The sequence below is a fragment of the Numida meleagris genome, chromosome 10, assembly GCF_002078875.1.
Source record: "Numida meleagris isolate 19003 breed g44 Domestic line chromosome 10, NumMel1.0, whole genome shotgun sequence".
NCBI lineage: Eukaryota > Metazoa > Chordata > Aves > Galliformes > Numididae > Numida > Numida meleagris.
The window spans coordinates 17893006-17919561 of record NC_034418.1 but is presented as its reverse complement, the minus strand read 5'-3'; the positions used below and the strand labels follow the sequence as shown (position 1 = coordinate 17919561).

Sequence of the window (26556 nt, the reverse complement as noted above, 5' to 3'; positions counted from 1 at the left end):
GGCTTTAGCGTTTATTATTTTTTAATTAGAGGTGGCTGGCCAAGCTCCTCTGCTAAGATCAATGCAGCAAAATGCATTTAGACTTTGCGTAAGTTTATAAAGACCATAGAAGTGGGGGGAAGTAAAAAAACAAATCAAAAGAAAGTGAAGAGAGAAGAGAGACAACTTCTAGCACTGAAGTAGGAAGAGCTGAAGCCACCCCAGGCCAACTGGGGGGCACGTACATATCCATATATGATTCTATGATATATTCATGGATGGGTGCATATTAGATACGTACACAAAGCGAGTCGAAGCGCACATTTCAATTAGTCAGATGGTGTCAGCCAGCTCCCAGTTTTTCCCTGCTTTACCAAGGAAGCCAAGGGCAAATTTAATATATGTTCATCTACTCAACTATTAAAAAATGTCTTATATGTACATACGGGATATTTATTCTCCCTGTGGTAATAACAAGAGTAAAGTCCCTTTTATTTCAGCTGACTTGCTTTAATTCTCAGCACCTGCTACGATGCACTGAAATTGGCAAGCAAACCCCAGTATACCTTTAACAGAAATCCCAAAGATTCCGTAAGAAAAACAGGGAATCAATGTGGACAATGGGGGGCTTTACTGCTTTCAAATGAAATATACCATAAGTGTCCAGGCTGTGGCACAGTGAGGGACAAGGAACGGTCTGTCCTTACAGCTGGCATCGCGGCGTAGGATGGAGTGACATCAGGCTAAGCTTTGCTTTCCATCCAAGCTTTTGTCAATCTGTTGCACAACTGGATTAAGTTTTTATTAAATAGCATGAAGAACCCAAAAGAAAATATTTACTGGAAGGTTGTGCAGCATATATTAACTCACGCTCGACTCAAGCTGTTGGACAGAGATGAAACTGGATAGTTTGCTTCAACATTCAAAAACACAGCTTCACTCGAGCGACTGCAAGAAGCACAGAACTTTTCCCTGCCTACTGGTTACATACAAATATCCACAGCCATGAAAAAAAATCCTAAAGATGTCATTTTGTGCCCAAAGTATAAAATTTTATTAGGCTTAATCAAAAGACATTCTCCTTGGACAAATGTAAACTGTGCACATTTTAATAAATAATAATAATAAAAAAAACCTTGAGGAAGTTTTCAATACTAGAATCCCCATACGTTTAAAAACAAAACAAAACCCAAGCAAAAAAAGGCCAATTAACAAACACAGGAGACACATGCCCTCGAATCAAACATCCCATGTGAAGTTGTGGATGAAGACAAAAAATAGGTTTTCCCCCAGTCCCACCTGGTTCATGACACTACTGACCGACGCTTGATGAGAAGTCCCCTGACCCACTCAGAGGCTGAGCTGCATCCCACCCACCTCAGCTCTCAGCTCCAGCTCCTGGCCACGCTTCCATCAGCTCCTGCCTCCACGTGCTGCAGTTAGTCACAGTTTTGCGGGGTATAAAACAACCTCTGTATAAACCAAACCTTGCTCAGCAAAGAGATCAAGCATGTCAGCTCGTAGCAGCGCGTTACAACGGCAATCTCAGCTTACCCCAAACAGCGTGGGTAACTAAATGACTTTCTTGTTCCTGGCTTCAGTCAAGGAAATGAGGTTTGACTGCTGAGTACTCATCTAAATCAGCAGAGCTTACAGAAGTGCTTTGGGATCGCCACGGGTGAAAGGGACGTTCTTATTTCTCATGATGGAAAACAGTTTTTGCTGAATTATGGCTGTGGTTCCAAATTTTCAGTGCCTAGATAGTTAGGAATTGTGAAGGAATTCCCAATACAAGGTTGCGCAAAGTGATATTCCGCTGTAATTTCTGTGTGTGGGTGGGTTTTTTCATTAGATAATAGTTTTCTCGCTGTGTTTTCTAACCTGAAACCCCAGAGCAGTTCTGTGAAGCAGATAGACATCAAAGACATGGCTACCAGAGTATGTAACCAGTAGGCATGTAACCAAACATGCCAGGTTCCCCACAATGGAGACAAGCTCCAGAACAACATCTTGGCCAGCATTCCTCGCTTTACAGGCAAATTGTCAATACTGAAATGTCTAAAACTGTGCCTAATGAAGACATTCCAGTTTATTTGGGTCACAGAAGGGTGCTCATTTTTATAGTTTTGTTTTGCAAGGCAAAATATGTAAAACTAATAAGGAATAAAAGAAAGAAAAACAAAACCAGAAAAGAAACAAGCCAACAACGTAGGACTCTTGGTCATAGGTTCTCACCCCCTGCCTCTTGGACTGAAGCAGTATCAGGGGAAAAAAAAATGGTTTAATACCATCAGAAGCTGTGAAAACGAAAGGAGACAAAATGAGAACTCATTTCTAGCAGACCTACCACAATGGTCAAACAGTCCTGGTGGGCAGAACTACCTCCGTGGGGACACAACAGTGACCTACCTGAATGGAGAGCCAAGAAAAGCCCTCACTACTGCTGCAAGAGCATCTTAAACATCTGTAGGACTTCTTACTGTTGATATGTTAGTTAGGATGGTCTCTGTACGAACACTTGCAACGGATCTTACAGACTCTTCGTAGTTACGAGCTTGTCCTGAAATGCTCTTCTTGGGAATGACTGGTTTGCACATGACATAGCCTGTGATGTCTAGAAAACATATAAAACATTCTTGAAAAGAAGTCATTTCCTCCTTGGAGAAAACCATAAATCCTCCAGTTACATAAAACCTAAGGGAACAGGGACAGCGATTACTCATAGGGATACCTGACTCAGTGCTGAAGTCTCTTTGAGCTATAAACACGATGTGACACAGCTTAGACTAATGCAAACACTGACAGCCCAGGAAAACCCCATGTCTTGAGGAACACGCAGTCATAACATCTGAATGCACAGAAGGACCTTAACATGGTCCTCTGCTGACCTACATATTTCAAATGATTTATACACTCTCCACTCCACACTGGTGAAGATTTCATTCTCCTGAAATCTAGCCAACGCTACGCACTTTCAGCAGAAGATTTGAGCAAGCAGCAGTCTAATGGCTAAAGGAAACCTCTCTTGAACCCAATTTTTTCCTCTTATGCTTCATTCTTCTACTTGAGCTGAAAACTGCAGAGGAAAAAAAACCTCTTAATGGTACCATAAAACAAAGACAGATATCTCTACACTTTAAATCTGAGTGTGTGTTTCCCGTGAAAGCAGGAGATGTCCAGGGCTCAAAAGGAAAGCTGGGCAAGAATAGGACCCTCTGATGAAGGCAGGAAAGGCTCTGTAGCCAATTTGGATGTAGCAAGGATGTGGTATGTGGCAGCACGCAGATGTGCCATCCCAATGCGTTCTCAAAGTCATTTCCAAGTGATAAATTATTATTAAACAGTCACACTAAAATGCACAGCCTTGCTTTATTTTTAGGCTTCTGTTTGGATGCCAAGCTCTCTAAAAATCGCCCAGTCTGGGAAACACTATTAAAAAAAGAAACTGAAGAGTAGCCAAATTCTTAGCCTGTTGCAAACATTGTATTCCGCGGGCTGCGGTTCGGTTTGCATTGTACTTGTGCGTCAACAAATACCCTAAAGAAAAGCAAGAACTGACATAAAGTGCAGCGCTTACCAGGGACAGCATTCCCAGGAACTGGGTGTGCACAGTCCCTCTTCTCAGAAAAATGTTCTCCTGAATTCAGCCATGTAGAATAGCTACGTCCCGCTCATTGATATATTAAACACAGTATGAGCCATATATTGACAATAACCATAAATAAAAACACAAGACAACCCCTCTCTCAGTAAATTCCATACTTTCCTAGGCAGGTTATAGCAAACATACGTCCTTTCCACTCAAGCTTAGCAAATATGAAAAGGTAGTTTTGCTGAGATTGGTATCAAGCTTCCCATAAGTCTTGGCAGAGAGAGGATTTCACCTTGCTGCTGCAGGCTGGATAACAAGACGAGAACGAGAAGTTCTGTAACTCAGCTTTTAAGGGATGAATCCCAAACTCAGGTATTGCCCCGAATGGCTGCACTACGGAGACAGGAGGTACTAAAAAGGAAAGAGCTCAGAAGAATCATTCACATTTTGTAAAAACGATTTCATAACGTCACTGTACAAAATAGGATTTGCAGACCCAAAAGCTTAACTGTTCCATTTTCCTTGTGCTGGAAATTTAGATAATAACGTTATCTGAGATTGACATCTTCCTTACAGACTTAACCTTACTCCTCGGTGGACAGCAGAGCTTGCCCAGTAGCATCTGTCTTCGGATGCTCCAGGACTACACTGCTCCATCACAGCCTGGTCAAGCCGTACTCGTTCCTAAAGCAGAGAGCAACTTAGAGCTGCACTATTCATAAATACACATTTATTTTTCATTAGAAATGCATAATTACAGCATTTAAAAGCATTTTCCCCTAGAAAAGTAGTTAAGCAACAGTACAAACAAAATTGTTAGTCTTCTGCAAATACATTTTTCATTACACCGAACAGAAAACACCAGCAAAAGGCTAATACTTGCAGTTATGGAATTTTTCTTTTTTTTTTTTTTTTTTTTTAAATATTTTCCATTTTTGTTATAAACAGCACAGCAAATAAAAAAAGCTGTCTGAACGGTGAAAAATATTGGAGCTCCTGATCTTCGATGCGTGGTACAGCAAGTATTGCGAAGCAGCAATACACCTCCTAAGACGCTCTGCAGACATTCAAATGGTGTAATTCACAGAAGAAACGACAGGATGGAACATTAATGTAAGTCTCACGGTTTCGATTAATTAGACTTCTTCCCAAAACGACTCTTTCCTCCTTAAATATACCTAAGGGCGGGCCATGTTTTTTTTGTTTTTTTTTTTTTTCTGAGGGGCATATTCTCAACAGACGCAGCGATGCAGCTCCAACTGCAGCAAATGGCTCTGGTTTATCCTGGCTGAGCACAAACAGATGGTCAGAAACCTGCTACGTGCAGGGGAGCGACCGTCAGTCTACGAGTCCACCTTCCCGGGGTTGCACGACGACTGCAGCACTTCATTTCCCACCGTGGCTCACTGACACCTCGGCTCGTGCAGCTCTTCGCCACTTCCTTATTGGATTTGGATGGCTCCGTGCTCTATCTGCATTTCTGGTTGGATTGCTGACTGGAGGGTGTCAGTGCCCTGCAGGAGGAAACGTGAGATCAGGAAATGGATGCGCAAACGTTTGTCGCTGATGCAGCCAAAGGAATGCTAACAAACCACACTAATACAAAGTTCTTCCATATACCAGAGCGTTATCTGTGTGAATATCAGCTCTGTGACAGAGCTGAAATAGGAGCGTGCTTACGAAGGCACTAAAAATGGCCAGAACAGAACAGCTTCCATACAAAAACTAATGCCCTTCAGGTTGGAAAAGAGGAGGTTGAAAGAACAAAACCGTAACAAGGACCTATAACATCATGAGTGGCAGAAAGAGAGCAAATAGCAAAGAAAAAAAAAACCTATTTAAATGTCTCTTCCCAGAGAGGAACCACCTGTAAGGAGAACCAGAACCAAAGCTGTGTGCTGCCCAAGCAGACAGGGGTCTCACTCCAGCACATTCTGACGGCTCAGGGCACGTGGGCTGGAGCTGAATGGTGCTATGGAAGAAAAACCCATCCGTGGCAATCACAGCAAGGCCAGCAAGTCCTGGGGTGACAAAACTATCACAGTATGATTATCTGTTTGCTCTGTGCTCTTCATTTTCCCTGCTGCTTCAGGACACGGGCTGAGCAGACCTCTGACCTTACCCACTGCAGTTCTTCTATGCTCTGTGCCAAATGAGAACATTGCTACCAATATTCTTTTTCCTCGAAATTCTCCCTAAGGGCCTCAGGCTCTCCCCACTTTCCAAGCCTAAGCAGTCCTCCGTGACAGCATTTAGAGTAAAACCAGTCATAGGAGGTCTCATCAAAGACGGAGTTGCCACGCAGCAGTACTAACAGTGCTGGGAAGGGGTAATCCTGCAGCGAATCGCCTTTTCGACCAAGTTAGCCCGAGTACGGAAAACCAGATTATCGAGCACGCTGCGTCGTTAAAGCTATAAAATGAGAAGCATTTCAGAACAGCTGTACTGGCTTGGATAAAGTCCCTCACACCCAATAATCCTTCCCCTGATAGCAGCCAATATCACAAACACAGATAAACTCCGAGAAAAGGGCAAGCGCTTAATGGTATTTTCCTGTACACTCCCACAGATTCCGGAGATCTGCTCTGGATGGATTTTCCCTCCATAAATTCATCTAATCGATGCTTTATGTAACGTCCTGGATACAGAAGTGTTTCCGTGGAAATTCTTCTTTTATGACAGCGTCTTCCCCGCAGCCCTGCTCTGCGCTCTCAGCCTGGGGCTGACACTCAATGAGCCACAAAGAAGCAGGGGCGGAAACCCAACCTGCTTTCCTCTCCTTTAGGGTTTGCCCAGCAGCCACGGGTTATTTACTCGAATGAAAATACAGGAGGTTCAAAATTATAGGGCGCCGCTTCTACGTGACGACCGGGCTGGGAAATCTTCTCTCCATCTCTCTGATTTATGGCCAGTAATTGCACACTGCTACAAGATCTGTTCCCGTCCCGCTTTAGAGGTAATTCGGCGTTTATTTACACGTTCAATAAATTGGAGTCAATAGATTACTGTCAATAGATGAGAGTCGAAGCAGTGAATAATTCTACCAGACTGCTACATTTGTTAGCAGGTAAAAGTCTTCAAGTGATGAGTTTTCTCTCTCATTAGAAGAAAGCTTTTATCCAAAATTTTTATTTATCCAAAATTCAGACTAATATAGAAGACTGCCCAAAGGGGACAGAAGCACAATTCAGGTTTGGAGTTATGCTTTTTCCAAAGCTGATGAAGTTTACCACCAACATAGGAAATCTGAGCACAGAATTAATCCAAAGACTCTTTGTCACGTTTTGTATCCCTAAATTCTGCAAGTGGTTACAAGTAAGAATGCTAGCGAGATAAGAAAACAAGCTCATTAAACCTGAATCTCCAAAACACATCTGGTCTCAAACGATGCTTCTGTAAGTGCATTTGCAATTTGATGCCTGCAAAAGAATGTTGGCACATGGATAGCTTGTGTTTATACCTGTGCTGTAAGGGGAACTAAGAGACTTCTGGAATACTTGCAATTCACACTTCTGCCTGCAGCCAATTTGCAAATGCAAAATCCCGCATCGCACTGAGAATGCTGAATTGAAGCGTGCACCACTGTGGGCTTCAGCTGAAGTCAGAGCAGGGACTCACTGCAAACAGCTCCCTGCCACCTTCAGGCACAGCTCTCAAGAACAGGAGGCCTTGTTTTCAGGCATTCAACAAACTCACACTTGCAGTGTTTTCAAGCGTGGAATTTGCATAGGGCATGGCATCCAACACAAGCAGACAATTAACTCCACTTTGCAAAGCTCTGATTGATAAACAGATTCAAAATCATTGAGAACATCTCAGTACCTCGGCAAAGGAGCCCACGAATGCAATCGTTGCTCCAGCCTTGGTGAGAGATATCTCTACGACCTCTCCCTTCTGATGAAGATCTTCCTAAGATGCTGTAGGACTGTTCCACGTTAGCCAAAAAAGCTACAGTTCTCCACGCAACTCCGAGTAGCGCAAATTCCACGTTGGTTTCTCCAATTCATTATCAGATCCTTGGTTTTCAGTTTGTGTAAACGGAGGAAATATTTATGGCAAACTTATTTTTAGTCTGTTTTTCCTTTCATACTTTTCTTATTTCACATTCCTTTTCTGTTTCTCTTCAGCTCTGTATAAATCTGTGGTTAACCACAATATTAAAACCTAACACGGTGCAAAGTGTCCCTGAAGAGAGAAGTAGCTCCTCTGGTGGCTGCCAGTCGTGTGGGAGACGGATGCTGATGTTTATAACCACAGCCTCCTGCCACGGGAGGTGGGAGCCAAGGGGGGAGCGCAGGCTCCAGGAACAGACCCAGCCCGTGGGTGCTGAATTTGAGACTCTCCAAGGCATGGAGTGAGGAAAGCAGCATGTCAGGAGAGAAACACCTCTCGCTATCCGATGCCTACATGCCTTATTAGTTGCATGGACCAGCAGCACTCTTGGTACTGCACGACTGCAAGAAATGAGGCACGATCCATCAGCAGCACTCTCATGTCTGGCACACTATTACAAGTGAGTGTGAATCAGTGACTGAGGAGGCCTGAGAGCACTGGCAACAGAGACAAACCTAGGGAAGGAACGTGACCTCCTTCATTTCTTATGCAAGTCAAGAGACCCAACACCCAAATGTTTGCAGCCAGATCAGAACTCTCTGCAAAACTGGGTACCTATCAGACAAAAATCCCTTCTAAGATTGGCTGCTGAGGATGGCATTATATTCTGGCTGGTAAGCCAACACATTTCTCAAGCACTAGGCATCCTCTAGAGAAGGTGCCCACAGGGTTCATGGAACAACATGTAATCATCTTCAGAAAAATCTCTGGCAACTGCTGTACTGTATTCCTGTACTGCCACCAGGCATGGCTTTGAGCTGGTTCTAGCCTCAGGCACGTGACTGTTCAAACTGATTTAAAAAAGAAATAAAACACACCTCCTCCACCTTAACTGACACCATCGAGTGTTCACTTACAATTGCACACATTGCAGCTCCCGGGGGAAATCCAGACTGCGGATCAAAATAACTGGAAAACTTCTGTCAGAAAGAGAATAACCTTTTTAAGAGAAACCTCAGTCTGAAAAACACTTTTTGGATAGTTTCCAAGCAAGTTTTTCTCCACGTCCTGTAAAAATGGCTCTCAGCCCTCAAGGATGCAGAAAAACAATGGTGACCAAAATAACTGTTCTCTGGGGGCACTGAGCAACAACGCAGAAGAAGGAATACTCCATAACCAGTTTTACCTTTAAGAAAGTTATGTTTCTTATTATAGACGGCTCTTTTTTTTTTTCCCCTTTTTTTAACAGTTTGGAAATAGGATCATACTCTCGAACGGGCACTTGAGCCCATCCATACCTTGAAGAAAACGACACTTCTTATTTTGTATTTTTGGTTTGGAAACAGGGCCGGGGACCCATTCAGATAGCTTATCTGGCAGGTGTTTCAACCAAGCTAAGTACATTCAGAAGGTAAATATATATATATATGGCAGATATATATATATATATCTACGCATATACGCAGGCATACTTGACTGGTGGCAGAGTGGTCTGTCACTGGCGTGAGCTGCACATACTGCACTTGGATATCGCTGCCTTGCAGAGGGGATCCATCAACACCTCCTGATGCAGGCTCGGCAGAGGCAACAGCGATCAGCTGAGCGCCCTGCAACACCTGCAAGCAGAGCAAAGGAGAAACAGCTTGTAAGCGGGCACAGCCAGAAACGCATTAGGAAAACATCTACCTTAAAACAGACGCAAAACCAAAGACGATTACACAGAAATTTGAGGAAACTTGTACATCAGTAACAGTTTGAATAATGCGGGCTTCCAGGAGGACGTGGTGTACACGTGGAAGATTCTCACAAAAGATTCTCACTGCGTTTTGCCTTATGAGACATGGATTCCTGCAGCTGTTCCTTGGAAGGGCTAACCTGCACCATACCCAGAAACGTTCAGCTCTCTTACAATCCCAAACACAAAATAAGCCATACCCTACCTCTATCAGCACTAGCAAAGGAATAAATCATCCTGGTGGCTTATGTCAAATAGGTCACTTTTAATACTAATTCATTCTAACAATAGTTAGCACACTAATTCCCCAGTCCACGTCTATATTCCCTGGGTGCCCCCAGTTCCCCCAGCTCTGCAGGGTTGTACCTGCGACCCAAGCAAAAGCAAGGCTTGTTGACTTAAGAAGCCACACAGAGGGAAAAGCCAAAGCACTGATTCTGCTGCGTAGTTTGTAAGTGTGAGAAGTGGCCTGTTCTACAGTTTGCAGTTATGAACACTGATCTGTTTGTTTTGACAGACGACAGATGAACACAGCAGCGCCGTCGGCTCAGGTTCCTCATAGGACGAGGTGGTGAGAAGGAGCAAAGCCGTGCAGCCAGCGACCACAGCGCTGATCTGGGGGAAGCTGCTTCAGAAAGCTCTTCTGCTTGGTTTTATGATGGCAGAAAGTGGGGGGGGGAGGGGGGGGGGGAGGAAACAAAGGGCAGATGTGGACTTTGCTCCCAGCATTCTTGCACCTTCAGGTTGAAGATCAGAGGGCAGGAGGCAGGTTTGCTGGGAAAAAAAAGGACTTGTTCAGTTTTGCTTGTTTGCTGCTGTCTCCTTGCATGGAAATGCTGTGCTCCTGCGGCTGGGAAACATTTCAGAAGATGTTTTTTTGGCCAACTGCTTCCAGCGAGAGATAGTGGCTTTCCGAAGGAGTGGGCTGTTACCGCCCTCATGATAAATGACACCTCCCTAAGCGTTGCAAAAGATAATTGATGAAGGATTCATAATTCTGCTAACGATTATTGAGAAGAGTACGTGGGACAGACCGAGCAGCCTGCGCTGCGGTAATGTCAATAGCACGCTGCCATCTCCCAAATAACGTGTTCACCGTTATATAAATAGAGAGACAGAGCCAAGATACTTATTCTCACAGCCAAACACATTCAACTTTCAACAATTTCTTACAGTAATGTTGATCTTCCTATTGTACACGAAGGTGCAGATTTACAAATCACTGCTAATTAACGCTCGCAGCCACTGACTCTACACATCTGCATGTTGACTGGTCGAGGCTGTGAGTCCCCCGTTAGCCAAAGAGCAACAAAAGAGCGGATGATTCACCTAAAATTGCTTGCTTAAAACCATCCCTGTGATTAGAGCCATTGTAATTTACTACTTGAAACACAAATCAGAATAAAATATACGTATGTAAACAACAGCAAGTCCCCCGATCTCATTTTAAAACGCGGCCAAAATACACAAACTCCGTTTTGGTTTCTATACGCTGTGAGTGCTGTTTTGTTTTTAACTACCCCTGGTATTTGAACCGCAGCGCTCAAAAGATGCCTTTCAAGCGAAGGAAGGAGAACCGAGAGCAAAAATAACATTGTTAACAAAAGCTTCCCTTACCCGAGTATGATTTCTCAGCTGATGGGAGGGTGGGTGGCCGTGAAGGAGTGGGCAGCGCAGCCCTTCCCTGGAGAGTGTGGGAGGCCAAGAGGTGACCCCTGGAAACGACCTTCGGGGTGTTGGCAGGGTTTTATGGGGATCTTGGGTGTTCCGAGATACCGTCAGCACCAAGCTGCAGAAGGATGCTGCGCTCTGTTTTTACAGGAGTAAGCAAAAGCCTCTTGTCCTGCACTATTTACTTTGGAACGACATGATACGCGTTGTCAGAACTGCATTGCAGTCCGTCCCATTGATTATCTGCGGCTCTAAAATGTATTTCGTCTCGTTAACTTCCGAAGCACGAACCTCAGGATGAATGCGAGCAACCAAACCAGCCCCTTTCTTGCACACCAACTGCTTTACAACAAAGAAGCCCACAGCTGCTGATAGCACCAGCTTCCCTGTTTTAGGGTGTGCTCCCAGCTGCACCCCTTCCAGCGCACTTCTGAAGAACTCACTTTGATAGTGCACAATCTGGAGACCAACTAACTCTGCTGTAAGCTATCTTACACCAAAACCATGTGATTCCTATTGATAATCTAACTTTATCATCCAGCTTGCCAAAACAATAGCCATATTTGCATAAAATACTTTTTGCTGTCCAAAGACACTTTCTCTATTGGTTTCACGCAAACAGCGATGTGCTTTTCATATTTTATGTTCTGCAGGACAAGCCATCTGCAATGAAATTTCATTCACAAAGAAATGTGAGTGATAAAGCCCAACTAGTTATCGCAGAGGATGAGTGGATAACATGCCAACAAGAATGGGTTTGTAATGGAATTGGAAGTAAAGCCGCCTCTGCAGTCATGATGGCACAGAACCTGGTGCTTCATCTGCTTTGCCAAAGAGCGGATCGATCCAATTCCAGGCTCAGTCTGCACCATTTGATCCCAATCCTTGTCTGAACACCTTTGTGTCCAATGCGACACGGTGGCCTACAGCACACTAAAGATACTGCTGCACTAACCACACCGTACTCATGAGAGAACACCATTCATTGGGAATCTCAAGTGCATTCAGACACGAAAATCCAAATGAACCGACATTAAGAACGACAAACGACATTTGCTTTAGGCACTAGTTGTGATTAAGATAGACCAGTTCTGTTTCGGTCTTAAAAATAGGCTAGAAGTTTGTTATGCTGCAGAATTCAGAGTGAAGTCATGCTTTCTAGCTCTCTCCAACAGCAGCACGGATCGATACTTGGTTCAGAAAATGCCCAATGTAGCCAATGGAGAGGGAAGTTTGCTTACGGGCCTGGGGCTCTGCATACGTTTGCAATACATTCTTTCATAGTATTCAAAGTCCCATGGAAAAAGAGGCATCCCAGTTTCCTTTCACATAGGGTAGGAAGCTCCTAGACGAAGAAATTCTCTCCAAATCCCATGCTGACAGGCTGACAGACAAATAAATGTGAAGAAGGACAGAGTTCATACAGCAGATTCAAGTGGATCCAAACAGACGCCCTCTAATCAGCAAGAGCATGCTTAATCAGATAAAAGCCCCAGCCCTATGACTTCAGTCTGCTTCGTTTCATAGTTTTGTCGTGTTTGCAAATACCACAAGTTTTATAGGAAACTATAGGGAGGCTGCAAAAATTAAAGACATCAAGGGATCAACAGCTTTATGTAGGGCAGTAGAGGAGCGGGGGAACAGAGCCTTCAGCAATAGGGGCAGGTGTGAGGATATGGCTTTTCTTTGGCTGCTCGCTTGGCTCCCAGACCAATACTTTAACTTTGTGATTCTTACCCGCCCTTGACCTTGAAATAAAGGAATTGTACCACAAAAATTAACAATCTGCCCTGAAAATGAACCTCTTTTCCCAGCTCCGCTGGGCTTCTCTAACATCCTGCCTCACTGCTCCAAAACAGGTAACAGAATATGGTTAAAGTAAAAAATAATAAACTTTCCTTCGAACAGAAGGGATTAATTCGTGCTCTGGACACCCACAAACAAGCAGCATGAAGGCAGCTTCCACTCACTCAGCACACAACCCAGCAGGACCCGACTGGGTTTCGCTCAAGCTCACTTGGGTTGGTGAGAGCTCAGGTCAGCAATAAGAACAATCCTACAAAAGTCAGCCCTTAAAATTAACAAGCAGGTCTTAAAAAAAGTATTTTTTTAAAATAATTCAGGGGAATATTTGGAAAAAGGACACGTTTGGCCATCTGTTACTGCTTGATGGCAGCGTAAGGCGTTGCCTTGACAGTGATGAGATGTTTAGCCCTCGCAGAGCCTTTACATCACCTTCACACACCCCTCTTTGCGGATGCGTTGAAGCTACCAATGCTCTTCAAACACTACTGGTGACCTGGCCTGATCTTCCCAACCTTCACGTTTCAATGAGGACCACACTGCACGGTGACCCTGGTACAACTCACCTCAACTGCAAAGCACCAGGGAGCCCCGTCCTTCACCGTACCCAGCTTTCAGAAGAAGAAAATGTTCCCTAACTCCTTCCGAAAGAACTCTAAGTGCGTTTCTATTAGTTTTGATTATAAATGATCCTAGAAATACCAGAAGGAAAAGTATTTTGCTCGGATGTTTATAATGAAGTGCGAACTCCTGGCATCACCAGCGCACGCAGAACCGCACTTTCTCCGACCAAACATTTCCTTTCCTTAGCGCTCCACAGATTCCAAGGAGACTCAAGAACCAATGGATCCGATAAAATGAGCTGAGAGGTGGACACATCCCTCCCATCCTCTTGAAGCAGACTGTGCCCATAGGCATCACCCACCCCTCCTTAGAGCTGTACGTGTGCTCGGATGGGACCCACAGAGCCTCGCAGCAGCAGCCAGCTGTGCTCCTACCGACCCCAACCTTGGCCTTCCTCCTGTTGGGTTCTTTTTGCTTCCTTTCCCCTCCGTTGTTTTTCTGTCCTTCTCTTTTCAAACTCTCGATGGATGGAAACATAAAGGCACGGAGTCTGAAGGTCCCACATTTCTATTTTTGGTCCTGTCTTCAGTGAGTTTGCCATGAAAAATGTGGTAATAATAAAATTAGTAGTAATAATGAAAACCAGCTATTTTCTCTGCTCTCCTCCTTTCCATTTTTGCCCATAACTAATAGTTCCATTCAACATTCAACTGCCAGGGCAGGAAATAATAATAATAATGAAAAAAAAAAGAAGAAGATTAAAATATAATACATTTTCCTTTGGTTTCTTCCAAAATTATTCAAGCACAATTTCCAACCATGGTTCAGATCATATCATCACATCCTCTACTGATTTTACTTATCGTAGAAAATTGTTCATCTAGATGCCTGCAACTTTTAAAGTCATCCCCTAGCCCCCAACCCTCCAGTAAAGGTAATTGTTTCAGGATAACTGAAGTTCATTTACAAAGAATAAAATCCCTCAGTCTGGTCCTTGACGGATCGAGCCTTCTAAAACACATTCTTGCTACTGTTGTTGTGTGCTTTTTTTTTATTAATCTAGGCAAGCACATGTGTTTGCCTACCCATAAAAAGCTCAGAACCAAGACACACTGGGATTTCGGTGCCTTTTTTTCCACCGTTTCTTCCCATTCCTGCTGCAGGAATGCAATAAAAGATGATGTTTCTTTAAATAATGAGACTTTGACTCACTGAAAGGGTGGTTGTTCATGGATGGCTCGCAGCTGAAAATGCCGTAACACTGACACACAGCAAATGCTGCACAAAAGAAGTGAGTTTTGCATAGGAAAGCCCTGTGCAATGCTGCAGCTAACACACTGATGAAAGGGCAGTTTGGGCACAAAAGTGTACAGACAGTGATGGCTTTACCGTCCTCCTGTGCTGTCATCACTGATGGCAAAACCACATGAATACATCCAAAGAACAAGCACGGCTCCTTCAAACACTAAGAAGTTCTGCTGATAAACACATTCACTTAAATAGCATAACTCCCTCTAACTCATTCTTTTCAGTCTTAAAGTTTTCCCTGTGGAGTCTTAATGCTAAGAACATGCACTGTGCCACTCGGTGCCAACGGAACATGTATTCAATAAATTTACAGGATCACAGATGAGTTTCCCTGGGACAGCAGTACTCTGCGGCCTGCAGCATCTAACACACTGCCTCATCTTCTCTCTTCTCTATGTTCCTTGCAGGAAAACATTTGGGAGGTGAAAGAGTAGACTGTACCACGCCAAGCAGGTCGCCAAGCCTTCCGCAGTATCACTCCTGCAGCACTTGTTCTTGGCACAATACGTTACCTTGCATTTGGCTTAATTAAAGGCAGGTGGAGTCAATCGTATCTAGCAATCTAGGTCAGAGGGCAAAAATGCCCTGTTACTTTCATTACTGAGCATTTAATTACACTGCCGTTACATATCATTAATTATCAGCTTTCCTTCATATCTTGCACTGAAACACCGAATAGCATTAATCAAAGATATTTGTGGGAAAACACTAGAAAATACTAACGGGAAGGCTTAAAATTACATTTTGCAATAGATCAACTAAATTATTTTGAATAAATTTAATATCACCTACAATCACTCGCTGCGGAGTTTCCTTTTCAAGTCATCTGAACGGCCTGTTGGAAATGCAGAGCCAACAGGTACAGTCAGCCAAGCCCACAGAAAAACACACAGTCTAGTTTTGATAAAGTCATACTGCTTCACATTAAATACTGCAACATTTTAATTATTTACTAAGTATATTCTAAACATTCCCCCCCCAAATTGAATTAAACTGAATTAAAAATGCACCCACTGTAATGTCTGTGCTCCGGTGGGCTCCACTTAAATATAAAAGCGACAGCTGCCGAAGAAAAAATGAGGCTATGACATCTGCTTTGCACTTGAGACAGACACCAGGGAGGGATTGAGCTATGGAAAGAAGAAAAAGGCACGGGCTGGGGGAGACCCAGCAGTAATGAAGTGACTACAAGTCAGAGGCTGTGAACCAAACATCCTACTTGCATTTCCCATCACCCAAATCGAATCGCTCCGCTCACCTGTCCTCACCCACTGCAGCGTGTCTGATAAGGATTTTGCAGAAAATTACACCGTGAGAGCATCGCTTGAGGCAATATATTCACTTTCCCATTGCAATGCGTTTTGTTTAAAATAAAAGCATGCTCAATCTAATGTAAGCGGGAGCAATATAAAAAGGATTCGCTGCCCTTAAATATTAGGGTGTCCTCCTGAAGTTAAGGATCTAGGTCGTAAAGCTTTGGGTCATTCCTGACTCCAACGACGCCCTGCACCTAAATTTGCTATTTATTTCCTGCATAAAATGTGCCAATACAAAAATAAATTCAGCATATATAAAAGTCCAAGATACAACCATTCCGAGAGAGAGGAACTCTCCCCGCTGTGTATTTCTAAGCGTGCTGCATCGAACCGTGCAAAATGGGACCTTAAATCTGTCAAAACTTCATTAACTTACACCCCTACAGGGCCATATAACTGAGAGCACCTCCTTTAAATTCCCCAAACTAAAGCCCATGAAAACCGACACTGATTTCGGGTCTACCAAGTGCGGAAAAACGAGGAGAGTAATTCCAGAGTGCGTTTTTATCAGTGGCACTATTTCCTTGCATAACAAATAATAAAGCATCTCATCTGCTCTTAGTTGGAGTATATCAAGCAGCACGGTTTTATTCCATAATGTCTACTTCGAGATTCCCTTAATGTGCTGGTACAAATCCCGCAGAAATGCAAGAACGCAAGCGGCAGCTATTGCGGTTAGCTGAACAAACTTGACAAAAAATGTCCATCCTTCTGGCCACTGCGGTCAGATTGAGCCAGATAAGGGGCGGCAAGCTGCGGCTTAGCAGATTTAAACCATCTGCATCCTCCGAAGAGCAGGAGCCCCTTCCCAGCACCTTGCTCCCCGCAAGCTGCATTTCAGAGAGCAGCCAGGCTCAAAGACAGCCAGGCTCTGCAGGCCTTAGGGACAAACCTGAGCCTCTGAAAATCCACGGTGTGCCATAAAGCCACCGGTACGCCCCAGCACGATGGTTTTATGGAGAGCTGCAGCCGCCGGTGAAACGTTGCAATGGGCCCCAAGCACAGGAGAGAGAGATGCACAGAGCTGGATCGAGATGCACAGAGCTGGATCCACATTTGGAAGGGAAAACGTGGCAGAGGTTCATGATCTTTATCAGCATTCCCCTCTACTTTTTTTTTTTTTTTTTTGCCTGTAATTAGTTGTAAATAAATAGTCTGGGGTCTTTGGAAAGCGTTCACATCTAATTTGGTAAATAAACTGGAGAAACATAAAGGGAGGAAAAAAGCTGAATAAACGCAGTCAGTTCGTGTTCTCTTGTTTCTCTTTCAGAACAGACAGCTCTCTCAACAGCACACCCCCCCCAACCCTTTCCAAAGCACAATGCAACCTAAGTAGCCTGACCCATTATACCTGTATATAATACATATAACATCTGTAGTAGTTAAAAATGCATAACGTGTACGAAAAACACAGGAGGCTCGCACCCTGCCCCCAGGTTACACCATCCTGCCTAAACTGGGGGGAACACCTGAGGGCGGAGGTGCAGGCGTTTGCTCAAGCATCTCATGCTTCTGCTGGGCCAGTGCTGCCCTGTGGCTGGGAGAGCCCCACTTGGCTCTCCCAGCACTCCCAGCCCCTTTGAGAAGCAGCTGGTAGCAACCAAAAAAAGGTAATTGGTGTAATTAAGACCTTATCTTTGCGCTGTTGCACTGGCTGAAAGGGATGCAAACTTCATTACTAGGAAATAAAGGGCTAAATCAAGCTCCGTATCATGTGATCTAAGACTTCATATAAGCTCATCGTGCTTACGTAAGTAGTTCAAACCTACATCAGCCTTTTCTGTTTGCTTGTTTTTAATTCAGCGAATGACCCACGCCACAGGTAGATGGACAATAAGGTCCCTGCCAGCATCAGGAAATGGGTAACAAAGCAAAGGAACAGGTATTGTCCCATGACACTTCGGGGTCGCATCCTACTGACTTCAGGAGGGGTCCACTACATGCAGAGCTGAACTTGGGCCCCATAAAATTATGCAAAATAAACCAAAACACAACACAGGCCTTCACTGAAAATGCACTTCAAAACTGGCACACGTGCAAACCTTGATTATAATTAGTTGGCAGTTGAGCCGCAGATGTAATTTCAGTAAAAATTACTTGGATATGGAAAGAAGAATTACCTCATCTAAATTGACTGCATCGAATTAAGGGGCTTGTAAGGGAATCTGCATCGTCCATCTGACTCATCTTTTGCACAAAGATGCTCTCAGAAAATGGCCCGCAGGGGGAAATTTCCCCAAAGAACTCTGTGGTTAACCAGCAGCTCTCCTCAGATGCCGTACTTCCCAAATCTCAACCCACAGCCTCACTTGGGCTGTTAGACAAAAGATAGTTTTGTGCAGAGGTACCTGAGTTAAGGAGTTAGAGCATCTCCTGCCCTCCTCCTCTAAAGGAGAGGCTCGGGCTCCGGTTCCTCCATCTCTTTTCTGCATCTCTCTTCAGCTTAAGCAGCGTGTTACCTTATTCAAGCTACACACACGCACACGGAGATAATCAGAGATAATCAACCCACCAAAATTATTTCACGTATCTCGATCATCTTTTAGAATAAATAATAAAAAAAAAAAAAAAGCAGAAATATTCCACCAAGCATTTCAGCCTTCTCAGCCTTCTGCATTGCTGCAGCGTGCAAAATCTTTCGAGCTAATTCAATCTAAGAATGGGAAAGATTATTCAAATCTTCACAGTTGCAATGCTTTGTGATGAAGCGTTCACTGCTCGCAGTAGGTACAGTAAAATGGATGGAACTACTTCCAAAAGTCAGAATTTTCAAGAGCAGACCATTAAGCTTCCCTACGATAATTCACTATTTCGAGAAATACTAACGAAGCTTTTGGCTTAAACGTTTTTTTGTTGGGATTTTTCTTTTTTTTTTTTTTTTTCTTTTCCAATAGAATGTTGTTTTTGGGATTTGGTCAACATACAACCGAGCGCTAGGAAGACATGGCTGGATCGTGCGGAGAAAAATACTACGGTGTCAAAGAAATGGTTCGAAGCTGGAGCTGCCGAGCGCACGAGCTCCAGAAGAGCCGGCCCCGAGTGACCCAGACTCGCTCCCACTGACCAGCACCGATAGAGGTTATCCCAGTGAAAAATAAACGGTGACTCACGCAGCATCTGGCTGGTGGGAAAGTTTTTGTTGTGACATAACAGCCAAGCGGGAGAGGAGTGCTTAAGTCTTCCAGGGCCGTCTTCCTTTATGTTTTGGTGTGACAGGGCTAAAAATGTAAATGGGGGTTTAAATGTCACCCTGCTGGTCTCGTCCTCCAGTCTCTAGTTCCTGCCAGGATGAGTTTACGCTTCAACAAAAGGTCAAGAGAAACGCCGAGGCGCTTTGCTTTAAGACAAACACACGCTACAGAATTCTGCTAAAGCCTTCAGCCACTTCCAGCAGAAAGAGCGTTCACAAACAACTTAAAAACTAGAATTCGGGCTGCTAGTGCTGACGAGAGGGTCTGTCCCCTGCCATGGGACCAGTAGTAAATACGCCACTTCAAAACAGATCACCGAGGATCTACCAGAATCACACGCATCTGTTATTTTGCTCTGAAACGTCTAAAACGACGCATTGGTTTCCACTCAGAGCGGTGATTTCAGTCGGATTCCAAAAAGAAGAGGCACGGAGGGGAGCTGCAAGTGCTTACATCGCAGCTGGCAGCGGGTCATGGGTTGGTTTTTTTTTTTGTTTTGTTTTTTTTTTTAATACTAGCAAAATAAGATGTGAAAGTTTGGCGCTTGTTGCTTGGGTAACAAAACACTGCTCCCACCGTACGCCGCGCGCTGCTGTGAAGAGGGAGAAATACAGATGGGGGGGGGGGGGAAAGCACATGTGACAACGACACGAGCCTCTGCGGGCAGGGGAACAGCAAAACTGGAGTTATCGCAACGCTGAGCAAAAGTCCTAAGGAGAAGAAGGTGAATGCGCTCCCTCCCGCGCTCATAATTACGAAGTGATGCCATCAGCTCGATTTATAACCGTCGGAAGTGCATAATGGCTCCAGAGGGGAAGCAGGAGAGCTGCGGGAGGAGGTGCCTGTCGCTGCGCCCGAGCTATAGATCAGCAGCTGGAGAAAGCTGCAAGCACGTACCTGTCAATTACAGAGCACTTAAGTGAGAAAGCAGCGCTCCTGAGAATTGCCTGAACCGCGTTCAAAGTTTCTCACGGAAACTTACACAGAAAATTACACCGTAGCCATAATACAAGGAAAAAAAAAAAGAAAAAAAGGGAGAAAGGATGAGACAAAGTGTAAATCTGACAGAAGTTAACAGCAGGTTCAAACATTCAGCTTTTTTTTTTCCAGCCAGCAAGCCCAAGGAACCCAGGAAACCTAAGGAAGATGCTCTCTGATTGGCACAGATAGAGAAGGATACAGAACTGTGTCACTTGGCTCAGGTTTTACTTTTCCACCCCATGGCTTGAACACAAACAACTTTGAGAAGCTCCACTGGGATGCACACAGGCAGTACAAACTGCAGAACCACAGGTTAGAGACACGGATACCATGAGAAAGAGATGGACATACAGCTCACAGCACTGCAACTATTTCCTTAGTAGGTGTCAAGCACGTCAGTGAGTAACAAGCGTCTTATTAAGTGGTCATCAACTTCTGTTTTGAATTCCAGTGACATCAGGATGAGTGCTAAGGGAAGTTGCTAACTGTGATGGATGGTGTGAGGAGGAGGAGGGTGGCTTCTATGGGGCATGCAATAGGAGAGCTCAGTCTCTGTCCTATGGCCCCAAAGGTAACATGGAGACGTTTGTCGCTGTGGTCAGATCACTTCCATGCAAGGCACAGTTCCAGATATTGAAAATACGGAGAGATTACAAAGAAAATCTTGAGTCTTCAAAATGTAATACCGGTTCTCAATTTCTCTTCTGACGCAGATACAGAAGAGATAAAGCTGTTTCCCCAAGCAGAATCTAGGACACAAATGAACACGAAGTGACCAATCGAAGAAAAACATCCAACCAGAACACCTGGGCTCCTCTAAATACTCTGCAGGAGATTACAGGATAACGGTAAGAAGAGAAATAAAATACCCAACACCCCTAATCTTGGCTTTATGTAACAGTTAAGTTCATGTAAAGAGAATCCAAAATAACAGGAGCTTCACCTACTTTGCTTCAATTGCAGCAGTGTCACTGCCAACAGCTCAGATCGCTCCAGCCATGACCAAAACCAAAAGCGGATGCAATGGACACTTCAAGCTCTGTATCATGTGTCACTTCAAAAAAAACAACCTATGTTTCACATCAAAAAGATTTTCAGACAATAGCGCTCAAAAGCCATTAGGAAAGCAAAATGATTGATTTCTTTTATTAAAGGAGGTGCTCTCGCTTCTATCCACTGTCACGTTCAAAACCGTCATCTTTTCGACGGGTTTCATCTGTCACACTAACACCAATCTCCCTCCTCTGATTTCCATCAAAGCTCACAGATAAGGAATCAGTTATAAATGCTCCCCTGAAACCTCATCTTTTCCGATCAGCTGCTCCATCAGCGCCCTGCTCAGCAATGCCACTTCGCATACGCTTTCCCTTCAGCCCAAGCACGGAGCAGACAGATGTTAGCACTGCCCTGCAGAAGCGCTTGGAAACCGGTGCTTCCTTCACACCAGCATTGGCAACGATGACACGAAAATGAATCCTAACAGGGTGTCAGTTCGGTGCGCTGCGTGTTACGGCCACGCAGATTATACTTCCCCAATTTTTGCAATGCGTTCTCGGTCACTGAATTGATTTCCTCCTTTGTTTTGTCTTTCTCAATAAGCTGACCTGTAGGAGCTGCATAAAGCGTTAAAAATGTGAACAGCAGGTAGGGAACACAAGCAACATCCCTCTCCTGGTAGTGAATTTTGAAATGCAGCTTTGGCTTGGTTGCATTAGCCTCCAGCACGATGTCCCGCGATGCACGGGAAAGCGTTTTCAGAGCAACCAGCATTACAGCTGATAACCAAAACTCAGCCGCTTCAATTCTGAACAAAGAAGAAGTGGTTGTTTATCCGCTCCACTTCCTGCACCGCTTAGAAAACCGTATCAAGTCATTCTAAGCACATTAGGTAACATGTACACACTGTTCTGCTATAAATCATTAAAATCTCTTTGTTTTGGGGTGGAAAACAATTGGCACAGTAGTTGAGTGCCTGTTCTCCCTCGTGGATTAAACTTCGACCATATGTCTGTTGTCAGGGCAATTTCACCCCCGAAGAACAGCCTCGGGACTCCTCCAAAGTTCCGCGCTCTTATCTGTGCTCTCTCATTTATTTACCCATTCGTTCACATCTCGCGTTCATTTTCCACTTCGGTGCAAGCCACGGCAGCCGCTCGCTTTGGGACGTGACCGTAGGATCCGCCCATCAGTGTGCAGGCTCCGAATGCCCCACGGCTGCAGGGCTCCCAGCTTCACCCCTGCACGGCTCCCAGATGCCAATGGCCACAGCTGAGCTGAACCCAGGTCCTCGCACACAGCGACACGTTGTGCTACCGGCCGAGCCCCCGGGCCAGCCAAAGGGCTCTCCTCTCCGAAGGGATAGGCAGTGAGCATTTGCATACACGTTAAACTTTCCGATCGTCGTCTGCGTTTGTTTTTTTTTTTTTACGACGCGTTTTGGAACAGCTCTCGATTTTTTTTTTTTTATTATTATTTTTCATTTTTGGTGAGAAAAGGGAGAGGAATACGGAGCGTGAATTTGAAGCAGGCTTCAATGAAAGCTCTGAACCCATAACTATTGTTTTCTTAGAGTACACATCTGGTTTTCCCCAGCATACTGCCAGTTCTGTAACTCAGTTTAATACCCAGCTGGGATAATGTAAAACTAGCATATAACCTAAAATCAGTGCGAGAAGCACATATTTTTGTTCAGTAATACATGTACGCGTGAAGTTCAACTTGACTAACGTTCTACCCACATACTGAAAAGTTTGCATCGGTGGAGGGGGGAGAGGAAGGGGGAATCACTCCCCAACCAGGCACTGTGCGTGTGTGGCCACACAACTGGAGACTGGAAGCAAAGCTCACCCGGAGCAGCATAAAATCGTGCTTTTCAAAGGTTAAAATTACTCTTTTTTTTTTTTTTTTTTTTTTTACAACGAAAAGGCAAGTTTTTAAAGAGCAGACATTTAAAATGTGGTTTTCTCCTAACATCAGAAAGGAATTATCAAAGAGGGTAGCACTAGTGCGTTGCAGGAATGTTCCCCGGGCTGTTGACAATCTTTTCCCTGACCAGCTTGAAACTTTCCTCTTTCTAGCCCGTGGGAAGCGCAGTGTCTGGTAACAACATTTTTACTCTTAGGAAACTAAGCATACTGCAGTGCACAGAGGAAACTGCTGACCAAAAAGCACTGAACCTAAGGAACACTCTTATATAGAAAAACATCTTCTTTTGGCAACTCTAATGGCCAAAACAGAAATCAAAAGCCGTGGCAGCAATAAAAGCGACAACCCGATAATGTTCTCCTGAAGGCTGCTAATAGGTAAGCGGGAAGCAAGGAACACGGCGAGCTTCTTTGGAAAGCAACTGGCAAAATGGTACTAAAGGAGTTGGAAGAGGTGTCTGTAAAAGTTGTTCCTTCCTCCAGCCCATTAATGCAAGAATTGTTTTGACTGAGATTATCAGTAACTCTGCATCCCTACCGTGTGAGTCTGATGCTGTACGGCTGGCTGTTCTTATGGAGACTAATAAAGGCTTAAAGAGAATTCAGTCTTTTAGAAAAAAAAGCAAAAACATTTGGACTTGATCAAATCTGGTCTCGATACAAATTACAGTATTTACAAACCAGATTTGCAGCCCTCACGTGGCTCCTGAGACTGTCCTGGGAACATAAATTCCAAGTTGCTTTTAATACAAGGATTCCATACAGCATGTACTCTAAAAAAGCATTTTGTTTCATATCTTCTGCAGAACACGTTACTTCTTTTTTTTTTTTTCCTGAAAAAATCAGTCTATTAGACAAACAGAACGTGATATTAGGACAGCAGACCTGAGCAATCTTGCTGCTCTGTGCCAACCCATCAGACTACCTGCACTGCATTGCTGCAGCTGGGACTCAAACCCAAAACCCACCATTAATTGGGGAATGCTGGAAATACTTCCTCTTACGTGGTGATCTTAAGAACCTATCTCCTCCTAGGTACCAACATTTATTTTCCTTTTCAAAAATCTTTGTATCTGGCTGTCATCACGACGGTCAAGGTGCAAAGACTCCACACTGCATACTACAAAGCTATCGCACGACATCCATTAAATCCATGCCTTTAGGGGGAAGGGAGGAAAGGGGGTTGAAGGAGAAGGAGGTAGCAAATGTTACTTAAGTATTTGCCATAGCAAGAAGATAAAAGCATAGGAAAAAATAAAGGAGTAAGACAGAATCCCCAAGGGTGCAGAAAATATACAGCTTGCGAACTATTCCCTCTGATACTTTACATATTTATTTACCTGCTGCTGTCCCTATGGCATTTTCCCACATGTCTGATGCAGAAATTAGATCACACAAAGCACAAAGAAGCCCACTATATACTAAATAAGCCACACGGGAGATAAGCAACAAAACGGCACCAAAAAAGATTAAGTTAAAAATGTTTTCTCCGTTCAACCACAAGCAAATCTTAAAAAAAAAAAACCTAATTATCCATCTTAGCATTTAAGATAACTAATAAACCACTGCACATCACAGATTTGGAGTAGCCAGTGTTAGAAATAATAATAGTTAATGGCTAGATATTAAAGTTTAAATGCTGGCAGATAGGTGAACAGGTAAACTTTTCCAACAGGTTTGAGAGTCTATGCTTTGAGAAGAATTTAATCTTCAAAATACATACAAACAAACATTCCTGGCCGTTTTTGTAACAGTGACACTTCCTATATACAACTGGCCAGGGGTTTAAGGTAATTGCCCAAGTGTGCAGACACAGCTGGAAATAATGAGAAGATAAGTATGAAATCTTGCCCAGCCTGAAGTGCTCAAGCTCCTCTCCCTGGTAATGCAGAGAAGAGAATTCCCGCATCATCCAAGGGTGAGTTTCTGCCTACAGTCACCAGATTTTTACTATTAGGGCTCAACAATTTAACACTTTGCTTCTCTCCCCTGCCAGGGAGCAGACCTGAACAGGACAATGAATCCAGCCGCGGTGCTTGCCGCTCCGAAACAGACAAGCTTCTTTGCGTTGCCCCTTCAAGATGCAGCTCATTTGGAGATTTTTCAGCTGTTTTCCCCTCTGAAATCCCATGTCTCCTGAACAGCTGTGGCAAACATCAGCACTGTTCTGGCTAATGACCTGTTTCACTGCCGGTCCCGGGTCCACGCCAGATTTTTTGCTGAATACTGCATTAACACGTTCCAAAATGACAAGAGGCAACTCAAAGAAAAAAAGCAGCAGCTCTTTTGGTGAGATACCCATAGGCAACACTTACAAAAGAAGCACTAGAGTTTGAACGTTTGACAACCTTTGATATTTCTTGACTAAGCTCAAAATTTGTCACAGTGGTAATTTCTAGCGTTGTAAAAATGTGCTGTCTTTGTGAACTAAATCACTGGTGACATTTACTGTGGTCTTTTCAGAGAGCCACACAGGTCAGTCCTAGACCTATTACGTGTTTTATGTACAAAGAGCTCCTTTGAGAGCACGAGCAAGCTCCACACAGATTGATGCATGCCTTTAAACCATTACAGATCTCATTACCGAAAACATAGCTGCAGTTGCTGACACTCATAAGCGAATTTCTCATGTATTAGGGCACAGGAAAACAGTAACGTTACACAATTCCCTTTGGAGTTTTCAGGGTGTCTAGCGAACAAGAGAGCAAAACACAGCAGCTACCTATGGGAACAGAGAAGCACTGTTGCTTTTCCTGGGCAGTGTGCGATGCTCTTGTGAACAAATCCACAGCTGAGGCTGCACACTCCCCTTTATTTTTCAGTGATGAACAAAACTGTATGCTGGAATGCTTACTGATGTTACTACTGGTAATGGTTACTTCCTCAGTCAGGTAATGTGTGCTGATCTCCACGGAGGCAAAGATGAAATAATGAAACTTTCAGTTAACATTGTAAAAATGGTGTGAAGACTCTTGTTGCTAACAAGGAGGTAATGAATACTCGGACAGTGCTAACGAGGCAATAAAGGTGCACCTGAAAATTACTCAGAGAGGACGAAGCTGGAAAAAAGGGACACAAGAAGGAATCTGAAAATGTGCATTCATATGCAGAGACCTCGTATATCAGTGCTCACACACATTTTATCTATCTATGTAAAGAATCTGAAGTAAGGATCCAAGAAGAGATAGAAATTCCATTAAAGAGATTAAGAGAAAAACCAAGAAGTTCAAAGCGACCCGATCTGTTTGATTCTCAACAGACTACCTTCAGGATAAAAATTATGCTGGAATATTGATGACAGTCAATAAAAAAAAAATAATAAAACCAACTGCTGAGCACTGCTGTTACTTGAGTTATGGGAAACATGGTAGAAATGTATTACTGTATGTTAAGATAAATACAGGGCACGGTCAATAAGGTCTGTATCTTGATAAATAGC

At 43.9% G+C, this 26556-nt stretch overlaps 1 protein-coding gene across 11 annotated transcripts in view; it reads right to left on the bottom strand.

The window, feature by feature from the left end:
- BANP (BTG3 associated nuclear protein) overlaps positions 4283-26556 on the bottom strand; it is a 131876-nt gene continuing 109602 nt past the window's right edge. For 3 of the 11 annotated variants that reach the window (XM_021408830.1, XM_021408831.1, XM_021408833.1), the window contains 2 exons: positions 9097-9240; positions 4283-8604 (listed from right to left, as the gene is read on the bottom strand). In XM_021408830.1, the coding sequence (XP_021264505.1) occupies positions 8455-8604; positions 9097-9240 (294 nt within the window). In that variant the 3' untranslated portion in view covers positions 4283-8454. The remainder of the gene's footprint in view (positions 8605-9096; positions 9241-26556) is intronic. The other 8 variants (XM_021408834.1, XM_021408835.1, XM_021408840.1 and 5 more) reach the window with 5 other exon arrangements.